This window comes from Ziziphus jujuba, chromosome 5 (genome assembly GCF_031755915.1).
Source record: "Ziziphus jujuba cultivar Dongzao chromosome 5, ASM3175591v1".
NCBI classification, from domain to species: domain Eukaryota; kingdom Viridiplantae; phylum Streptophyta; class Magnoliopsida; order Rosales; family Rhamnaceae; genus Ziziphus; species Ziziphus jujuba.
In genome coordinates, this window is record NC_083383.1 from 6,945,665 (window position 1) to 6,956,170 (window position 10,506).

General features: G+C 34.3%; 2 protein-coding genes and 1 long non-coding RNA gene across 3 annotated transcripts; 2 read left to right on the forward strand and 1 right to left on the reverse strand.

Moving 5' to 3' along the window:
- Positions 1-460: 460 nt before the first annotated feature.
- Positions 461-1,319, forward strand: LOC107419918 (protein GLUTAMINE DUMPER 5). The gene has a single exon (XM_016028758.4). It carries the CDS (start codon positions 552-554, stop codon positions 1,029-1,031), a length of 480 nt encoding a protein of 159 aa, XP_015884244.1. The 5' UTR covers positions 461-551; the 3' UTR covers positions 1,032-1,319.
- Positions 1,320-7,140: 5,821 nt separating this feature from the next.
- Positions 7,141-7,739, reverse strand: LOC132803847 (uncharacterized). The gene is made up of 2 exons (XR_009639086.1): positions 7,411-7,739; positions 7,141-7,325 (listed from the first exon to the last, which is right to left on the reverse strand). It is a non-coding gene; the product is annotated as an uncharacterized LOC132803847 (long non-coding RNA).
- Positions 7,740-7,893: 154 nt separating this feature from the next.
- Positions 7,894-9,280, forward strand: LOC107419941 (zinc finger protein CONSTANS-LIKE 4). The gene is made up of 2 exons (XM_016028783.4): positions 7,894-8,663; positions 8,789-9,280. Exons 1-2 carry the CDS (start codon positions 7,965-7,967, stop codon positions 9,107-9,109), a joined length of 1,020 nt encoding a protein of 339 aa, XP_015884269.1. The 5' UTR covers positions 7,894-7,964; the 3' UTR covers positions 9,110-9,280.
- The last annotated feature ends 1,226 nt before the right edge of the window (positions 9,281-10,506 follow it).

Below are 10,506 nucleotides of genomic sequence, written 5' to 3' on the forward strand. Positions count from 1 at the left end.
TGTTATTACCATCTATAATGGGTGTTATGTCTGATTAGTAATTTTGTATATAAGGTCAAAATCAACTCATAAAACTTTTTAGAGCTAATTTTTATTTATTATTTATTATTATTGATGAATAATCATCGATAGCATTTATATATTATATAATAATTTAAATAATCATTATTAAAAAATTTATTTTTAAAATTTTAACATAAAAATAATAAAATTAAAATATTTGAATTAAAATTTATGGTATTAAAAATAGTGATTAGTATTACAACTATTGGTTCGAAACTTTAAGCCCTTAGCTTAAAGCCTTCCCTTTTTTGTTTTCGCCAAAAGTATACCCTGTTTTAGTCTTTGCGTTTGTCACAATTTAACAGGGCCAAATCCGTGAATGCAATAAAATTCGAAGACTTTTTGTTATTTTTATTCACACTCTACATCGTGCACACTTACTTTCCCATGCTATAAATACCATCTCTTACCCTCTCTTTTCTCAAGCTTCTTACAATCTTCTTCTTCTTCCTCTACTCCAAACCTTTCTTTCACCTGAAAAACAGAGGATGAGAACCATTCCTGACGTCTCCACCACACCAACAACATCTATTCCACCACCCATACCATCGGCGGCTCAGCGGTCGCCGTGGCATTCTCCGATACCGTACCTCTTCGGAGGCCTAGCAGCGATGCTTGGTCTCATAGCCTTTGCGCTTTTGATCTTGGCTTGCTCTTATTGGAGAATTTCAGGGCAATTGGATGACAGAGAAGGGGGACAGAGAGACATAGAGAGCGGGGAAGAGAACGATGGGGAATCTAGTAAAGCTGCGAAGGTTTACGAGGAGAAATTTATGGTCATAATGGCAGGGGACGAGAAACCCACGTTCTTAGCCACCCCTGTTTGCGCCAAAATTTCTTCTTTCGATGATGAAGGGAAGGGGAAGGACGAGAACAATGAGGGAGAGAATGGATTTGATAAGACAGAGAATTCCGAGAAAGTGAACATCGACAATGATCAGAACACTGAACAAGAAGCAAAACGGTGATCATCACACCCAAGAGAACCAGTTAGCAGCCCAAGATCAAAACCAGTGAGCTAGCTGATTTTCTTTGTTCATATTTTGGCACAGTTGAGAGAGAGAGAGAGAGAGAGAGATCTAGAGGGAGTTTTCTATATTTCGACTTATTAAGAACTTTGTCAGTTTTGGGATTTTGAGTCTTCTTTTTTTTTTTTTTTTTTTCTTCTTTTTTTTTTGGCTTTTTTATTCGGGAAATGTAAATTTCGCAGAGATTAAATAGACGATGAGATAAGTATCTCAACTTTGCAGTGGTAATTACAGCAAAATTAAACAAGAAATGAAACGACTGCCATTTCGTTTGGTTTTGCTGCTTATTGTTAATGTTTTTCCATGCAGTATTTATTTACAGCTGGCTACACCATGTTTTGTCTGTGTAATTATGCAAAACTGCCGCAGAATATCACAAACTCAGCAACTTTGGGATGCATTATTCATTGAAAGCATGCTTCTGGGTGTTTTTCAAAATGTTAAAAATAGCTTCATGCTAGCTCCAATCTCCAGAAAAAACTAATCAAGTACACAGAATGCAACATCTTTTACCCAAAAACAAAAAAGGATAGGATTAAAAATTATTTTTATTTAGAAAAATAATCACGAAATGGGTGCCTAGTACCTGTGAGGTTCTTTACAATATTTTTATTCCCTTTTACCATTTATCTTTTTTAAAATGTCAAAAAATTAACGCATAAAGAAAACAAAGTTTTTTTAAAAAAAATTAAAAAAAGAAGTTATAATATAAATATGAGTTTTCCAGAAGAATATTATATCTTGTTTTTTCTTGAAGACATTTATTAGTCACTTCTTCTAACGGAGGCATTGATTGAAGCGAATTAGAGAAGGGAATAAAGCAAAGGAAATGACGGCATATTCTCAAAGGGGACACATATCCCTGCTACGCCGGCTGGGAAAAAAATTTCCCCGGTGACCGGTAATAAGCGCCGGTTACCGGTAAAAAAGTGTGAGAGGGTGGGTGTGGTGGGTTACATTGAAGGTGGGGGGGCACGAGAAAGATGAGGTCAGCCTTTGCTAAATTCCTTGGGCAGCACTCAAAGGACGCGTGTGCGGTTTACGTTGGTTAATGTCTACGTGTAAACTCAAGCGGCTGGGCTTTCCGTGCTGTGCGGCGACGCGAAGCCGCGTTTTTCTTTATTTAAAGGCAATACCTGCAAGCAAAGCAGGCTTTAATTAGCTGGATTTTTTTTTATTTTTTTCTTTTATAATATGCGTAAAAAATAGTTAAGAGGGACAAAATGACAATGATCCTCTATTATTCGGTTAAATATTAGCCCCGTGGATCAGCTAGAAATTCAACCGTTTTCCATGAAAGATGTCATATGGGTTTTCATAAGTCGTTGAGAGTATTTATTGGTTGGTTCCTTTGTTAGGAAATGAAAACAAACAATAACAATAATCTCATGTGATTGCCTAAACAAGCATTTGTCATGATAGTTTTGAGTTTGTGGTTTTAAAGGTACGTGACCCTTATCCTCTTAAAACATATTTTATTTATAGACAAAGGGAAACTCATGAAATTCGATTACGCAACCATTAAGTCTTTTTCCAATTATTTTGACATAATTTACATTATTTATATTTTTGAGTCTATTAAAGGCAAAAAAAAAAAAAAAAAAAAAACTCGTTTTGTTTCTATATTTACAAAATTTATGGCTTAAAAAAAAAAAGGATCTTTTATGAGTTCATAAAAAATAAAAAGAAAATCTTCCCCTCTTTTTGCAAAGTTTGTTTGTAAATAAATAGACCTTTTTGATCCGTTATGCGAAGCTCCAATGAGGCATGGGTTTGGGTCAGTGAAGGCCGGAGTACAAAAACTGGCTTGCAATGTCCCAATCCAACAACATGTTTAGGCCCGAAGCGTATGTTTGTGCTTTCAAACTTTAGATCCGGTTCTGGCTGGCCTGAAAGCACTTGTCCATTTCTTGCATTTATCACTTTTTCCAATTGATGATAGTGAAAAAAAAGACTAGGCCACAATCAGAATGCGTGCTCCCCCTTAAGTACAAGCGTGGGACCTACACGTGTGGCTGCATTCCTGTGTTAGAAGGGGTGTACCAACTCTTAAGAGTATTTGGAATATTTTCTTGTAGATGGAGGCACAGAGTGTGTTATGAAAAGTACCATTTTCATATTACATGGTATAATAAAGCTTTATTACCATTTTTCATCTGCAAAATACATATCCGCGTCTGACCCATATATAAACTGTGTGTGTGTGTGACTATCAATTCTTTTATTGTAGAAGTTCAAGCTTTAACTATTAAATTAACAAAAAACTAGTTTCCATAAATAAACTAAACTAAAAATTAAAATATACATAAAAATAGTTGTTCTACATAAACCTAAATATTTTCTACCTATTGATATATTAATTTTTGGTATATATATATATATGAATAAATATTTTTTTAAATGAATATGTGAATAAAAAAATAAATTAATTAAATATCACTATACATTATTTGTAAATATATTTGATAAATATTTTAATAATTTTAACATTATTGATATAAAAATATGGGTTAATTGCATTTTTATAAAATGGATTTGTAAAAGTTTTATGATTTAGGCTTTCAATTTTTTAATTTATTACAAATTGGTTCAATTTCCACTTTTGGCTAAACAAATTGATAATAATTCTATTTTTCTCTATTTAATCAACGCCCTAACTAATCTTTTTCCGAATTATTATCAATTTGTTTAATCAAAATTGGATCTAGACCAAACTATAATAAAATTAAAAATTATTTAAAGCTTATATCATTAATTTTAAAAGTTAAAAATCTAAATTATAAGATTCTATGAGTCAAAAGTATCAAACTGCATTTAACTCTAAAAATAAATAAATAATTTTCTTAATTGAAAAAGAACATATGCACAAGGCTCATATGCAATAGACTATAAGAGGACATTAATAGGTACTACTTACTTGCTTGGCTTCATAGATTCAACTATTATATGATAAATTAGGTTAGTTTAGCAATAAACCCTAACACCTATGTTTTGAGATCCTAGGTTTGGATCGTCTACTGTCATCCTTTTAAATAGAGAATATATATATTTATTTATATATAAATATATATGTATATTAAAAAAAAAAAAAAAGAAGAAGAAGATGTATCAATAATTCATTTCCTAGCATTTTTGAAAAATTTGGCATTACAGCAATAAAACTAATTAAAATATGGACAAGTCTCTCGTTATCAGCTGCAACTTTCGTTCTATTAAATGCAAAAGTTGACATTATACCGAGAAGTAAATGCAAAAATTGACATATTAACCAATTGAGAAGATTTCATACTTTTTACATGGGGTGGTTCTCAGTTCAATTTGTTGGTACAAAGAGTCAATAAATCGAGGAAGGAAAAAGGGGTTGACGTATGTTGCAGCGAATACCATCTCCATCCCTAGTCCATTCCCAGTTCGCACTATTTCCCTCTGCATAACGAACTGCATAAATTCGGAATATGGATTTTTTTTTTTTTCCTCTCTCTCTCTCTCTCTTAACAACCAGTTATGTCTGAAGTCCGGCATAATAAGGTCAGTCAGTTAAGTGGTAACAAAAAATTACCAGAACAGAAAAAGTCATGCTCAATCAATTGAAAATCACCTTGAAAACTATTGATATGTGAATTATTTTATATAGCAAGAGTTTAGCACTATATTTGAATTGATGAAATAGAAGCGAATAGGAAGGAAATGATTTTTAAATAATTAAAATGGGAAAAAAAGAAGGAAAAGGAAAGAAAAACCATATTTGAAAATTATCCTTATTATTACTCTATCAATATATTTATTGCCTTTTATTTTTCTTTATCTTTTATTAATCATCCAAACAAAAATTATAAATAAATATTTTCATTTCTTTTCATTTTCTTTTGTCATTAAACATTTCCTTCTTTTTATTTTTTTTATTTACTTCCTTTAATCAAAAATTAGTGTACTCCAAATATAGTACACAGGGTATACTATATTTTAAAGTATACAACCATTTTTTTTTTGTTTTTGTTTTTTGGGATAAAACAGTGTACAAGCAGTTGCGTATATATAATAAAATAGCATTAATAGTATGTCGACAGTGTGGGGTTCACCAATTAAATATAAATTTGAACATCAATGACGCCATATATATATATATATATATATATTTGTGTGCATATATACACACGAATTCTCTTCGTAAATGGGCATTGATGGTACGTGGGGTTCAGTCCTCCTTTTGGTGCTCTTTACGGTCTTTTTCTTACTCATCTGTACGTGACAATATGACTCATTAGAATTGATGCTCAACATATAAAAAGTGGTTGAAAACTACCATATAATAGAGGTATAAAAACTTTATTTACTAACATGAAATTTGTTTCTGTAAGTGAATTATTAAAAGAAATAGAGATTAATAGGATTAATTATAAGGCTTATAATTATAAATATAAACAAATGTTATATGGATATGCACAATTTTATATATTAAAAATATAATATATATATATATATATATACATGAAACCACGATTGGAGTCGGAGTCGGAGGCAGAGGGTGAAATGGACGGTGCGTGAAACGTGTTACATGCGTAACACATGGTTTGAGCCTTTTGTGGCATCGGCCATGTTTCCCCTACCTTTTTTTTTTTTTTTTTTTAATTACTTTTATGATATTGTTGCCAAAAGCAATCGATTTAAACGTACCCTTTGGGTCAACTTTAATATCATTTCATTTATCACTCTCTCTTTTCAGCTTTCACTCTTACAATGATTAACAAAGCAGCAAAATGCACACTCTCTGTGTTTTCTTCATAGTGGGAAGGAAACATAAATTCTGAGAGTCGCTTGATTTTCTCCTTTTTCATATGGAAATTAACCCCCACCTTTAAATTAATTGAAGCTTATTATCGACTCCTAAATTTCTTTTGTTTTCCCGTCTCTACAAAACAAAACAAGGAAAACGTTTATTTTTTCAAGCGGAATCCAATATGGAGGAAACATTTTTAGCCCAGTCTGAAAAATGGACCAATTTGCATAGTGTGTATTGGTTCGAGGGACATGTAGTTGTGAAGCACGAATCGAGTCGTTGAGTGAAATGGGTCACAACGTTAACCCACGTGACCCACGATGTTGTTTGTTGATTATTAGATTGCACTGTTTTTTCAATCTTCACTTAAAAATATTTAGATTAGACTATTCCCTCAGTACGATCATGTTTGGATCGATTTTATTTGCCAACACGGGCATCCTACTGCACCGTGAAATCCACATCGTGCTGTGTGATGGTCATTGGCAACAGTTCGACACGTATTGTACCCAGCAAGATGCTTCCTAAGAATATGCTCTGTTTCTTTAAGTGGAAATTAATTTGTCTTTTATTATAAAAACAAATGGTTTAAAAAAAAAAAATTACTTGTTTCTTTTCATATTCACTTCAATTTTGATAGAATGTAAATTAATATCTTTAATGAGGAACAGTAACATGGGTTTAAATTTAAATCTGGGTGAAAATTTTCCTACCCAAATTCTAAACTTGTAATCGAGAAAAGTTTTTTTCTAGTGCGAAAAGAAGTAAAATGTCTGGCCAATTAAAAGTTATAATCCAAGTCACTTTCTATTTCATCTTTTAAAGCAATCAAAGTTTGATGTCCCCAATTTCACACGCGTTAATAGATAAACTAGACCTGCAATATCTCTTCCAGGGCCTACAACACAGGAAAGCATTACTCAAATTGCTCAAATCTGGCCAGCTAAGGTTCATGGTCCCCTACACACAACATCTCGAACCACCAAGTGGGGGGAATCACATAGGCCCACTTGCCATTATCACTAAAGTAAAACTTTTAGATGGTGTAATAAACCATTTATTATTTAAGTTTAAATTTTTAATTTTTAATATATATATATATATATATATTAGTGACATGGCTATTTTTATTTGAAAAACAAAGAAGATAGATAAACAATTTGGGATAGAGAATTTTAATGTGTAATAATATTTTATTTTATCCTTATATAAAGTTATACATAATTATAAATTATCAAATTTATATTAATAATTGAAATTTACAAAATGATATGATGTAACATATAATATATATATATATATATTTTTTTTAATGAGAGAGGGCTAGAGCAGCATTCCCCATTCTTGCTCATTTACATTTTCATGCTAAGTCTTCATTGCATTCATAATTTATTTTTAAGGGAGACAAGACGCTGATTCCGTAGCGGGGAAATGGGGCAGAGAATGATTTCGTTTGCCTACCAAAGAAAAAAGAAAAATCAATTTTCAATAAATATTAAATCAAATTTTAATAAACGCATATAATTAAATAAATATACATACAGGATCGATACAGGCAGGGCAAGTAAGCTTATCCAAATTTCCGTTTAAACGGGGAATTCTTGCCACATTAGAGGAGTATTGCCGTTGAATCGAGTCAAAAGGGATTTTTGTCATCTCCGATCTAATTATCAAACTTCAGAACGGAGAAGGAGCATTTTTTTCAGATACAACAGAGGAGTTTTTTTTATTTTTATTTTTATTTTTATATTTTAGACATAAAGGAGGAGGAGCTTGGCCCGATTGAATTCCCCAATCCCCATCCTCATATGGACCATTTGACATGGACCCCACAAACTCATAGATACATGTATTGGACAGAACGAAAAAAAACAAAAGCAAAAAAAAAATTATTGATATGGTTTATTGATGAGTAAGAAAAATCCCTTCTTCTGGCTAAGCCTCTCCCACGTGCCCATCGTTCATTTGATCCTCTCCAGATCTCCCTAGGCCCACCAGATAGACCCATACACACAAATACACGATCAAAAACAGACACAGAGAGAAAGAAACCAGAGAGTCTTGACTCTTTTACAGTTGATGTGGTGACTCGCGTAATGGCTTCTAAGCTCTGTGACTCTTGCAAATCGGCCACGGCGACTCTCTTCTGCCGTGCCGACTCGGCGTTCCTCTGCGTAAACTGCGATACCAAGGTCCACGCTGCCAACAAGCTCGCTTCCCGCCACGCGCGTGTCTGGGTCTGCGAGGTCTGCGAGCAAGCCCCGGCCCATGTTACCTGCAAAGCCGACGCCGCGTCTCTCTGCGTCACCTGCGACCGCGACATCCACTCGGCCAACCCACTAGCTCGCAGGCACGAACGAGTCCCTGTTACCCCGTTCTACGATTCGGTGAGTTCCACCAATTCCACCGCCGTCAAACCCGGCGCCCCCATCAACCTCCTTGAAGACCGTTACTACTCTGACGACGTCGAGGCAGAAACTGAGGTTAGCACCGAAGAGGCGGAAGCCGCTTCCTGGCTGCTACCCAACCCTAAGGCCATGGAAAGCCCGGATCTGAATTCGGGTCAGTACGTGTTCACCGACGTGGATCCGTATTTGGATGTGGATTACGGTGCTGTGGATCGGAAATTGGAAGTTCAGGAGCAGAACAGTTCCGGCACCGACGGAGTTGTGCCGGTGCAGACCAAGAACGCTCATCTACCGGTGGTGAACGAGCAATGCTTCGAAATGGAATTTCCGGTTTCGAAACAGCCTTTCGTCTACGGCTACAGCGCCGCTCACTGTCTGAGCCAGAGCGTAAGTTTTAACTTCCTTTCTCTTTTTTATCGGCTTGGCGTGGCCCAAACGGATGGTAAGGAAAAATTTGTTAACGGGCTTTTGTTTTTTCTCCTTTTTTCTTCTTTTTTTTTGGGGCTTTTCAGGTATCGTCGTCGTCCCTTGACGTCGGAGTTGTTCCCGATGGGAACGCCATGACCGACGTTTCGAATCCGTACACGAAACCAATCAGCTCGGTAATGGATTCGGCCCATGCAGTGCCCATGTCGTCGGCCGACAGGGAAGCGAGGGTTTTGAGGTACAGAGAGAAGAGGAAGAACAGGAAATTCGAGAAGACCATTCGCTACGCATCGCGGAAAGCGTATGCCGAGACCAGACCGCGAATCAAAGGAAGGTTTGCTAAGCGTACGGACGTCGATCTCGAAGCTGACCGTAACTATGGATACGGTGTCGTTCCTACGTTTTAATTAATTAAATTAATCTTAACGCTAATGCTTTGTATATAGTAGGCAAGGCAGACGGTGTTTGATCGATGGAATACTGACCGTCGATTTCGTAGAAAAAGTCTATGTAGTTTTTAATTTTGCTTTGTACTAATCAGCAGCATTTTAGATTTCAAGCTTTTTCTTAAATTCCAATTTTGGTGCTTCTTTTTTTTTTTAAAAAATTTTCTTTGTTTCTAATTTATTTTTTTCTCTTTTTCCAAAATAAGTGTTTGTTGTTATGTGTTGAATGGTAATGCTATAAGGTTTGGAATTATATCAGAATTTTTGAATTTCGATGTTGATTTATGTACAATAATATTTATTTATTTATCAACGGATAAAAAATTTATTGGATGGGATTGAGTCGGAAGGAAGAAAAAAAAGGTTGAAAGGATAGACATTAATGGATTTCCTTAATCTCGATCCTCAAAAATTGGACATTTCTGCCTGGGTGGGTTTATAATTTTCGTGATGTTCAAGGACATTCCACTCCCTTGCAAAAAAGTCATGGACGAAAAGCTGAAAACGAAATGAATGAAAAGGAATTATTTCCTAAAAGTCCATTGCATAATGATGCCGTATATGTATATTTCTAAAAAAATAAAAATAAAAATAATCCCTAAATAAAAGTAGAATTTTCAAATGGTAAGCCCACTCAAAATCTAATAGGTCATTGGCGTACATAAACTAAAAATGTGGAAGTGATTATAATTTGAATGTATGTTGATTACTTACTCTTGATAATGGAGAGGTTGGGTGGGGAGGGTGCATCATGCATGGTTGTTGAATGGTGGACATCATGTAAATCCATGGTATACTTAGACGCCAATTCAAAAAGTGGGTAATAAGGATTGAGAATTTCTTTTTCCTTTTCTTTTTTGGAAATGAAAGTTTTGGTTAGCATTATAGTTTAGTCATATAATACTGTAATTTGATTGTGAAAACAAAAAAGGTGGACAGCTAGCTTCAGGTGGATGAATGTTGGTTGTACAACCTTGTGTAAAACACATGGCAGTGGCAACAGATTTTCAAGCAAGACATATGTATGCTTTACTCATTGGAGAATGTGTGAATTCACAGTTGGAAGAACGATCTTCCTCAGCGCATGGCCTCTTTTGGCTCGGTTTGTTAACCCTTGAATTTAAATAATAATATACGTACAAGTTAATTAAGGTAAATCATCAAAAGTTTATTTGGTCAAAGTTTTGGAAAGGTTTAATTAAAATTAACCTTTTGTATTTTGGGACAGATGTCATCATTAATAGTCCTATCAAGTTGATTCTAAACTTAATTTCTATTTGCAGTTCTTAAATTTTTAAATACTTCTATTATTAATTTATATTGAGTTAGAATCTTAAATTTGATAAATACTTTTATTA

What these genes read in the sequence shown, in the direction of transcription:
- LOC107419941 (XM_016028783.4), top strand. Translation starts at nt 7,965, where the DNA reads ATGGCTTCTAAGCTCTGTGACTCTTGCAAATCGGCCACGGCGACTCTC. An exon ending in CTCACTGTCTGAGCCAGAGC is followed by an intron (nt 8,664 to 8,788) that starts GTAAGTTTTAAC and finishes GGGGCTTTTCAG; the next exon opens with GTATCGTCGTCGTCCCTTGA.
- LOC107419918 (XM_016028758.4), top strand. Translation starts at nt 552, where the DNA reads ATGAGAACCATTCCTGACGTCTCCACCACACCAACAACATCTATTCCA.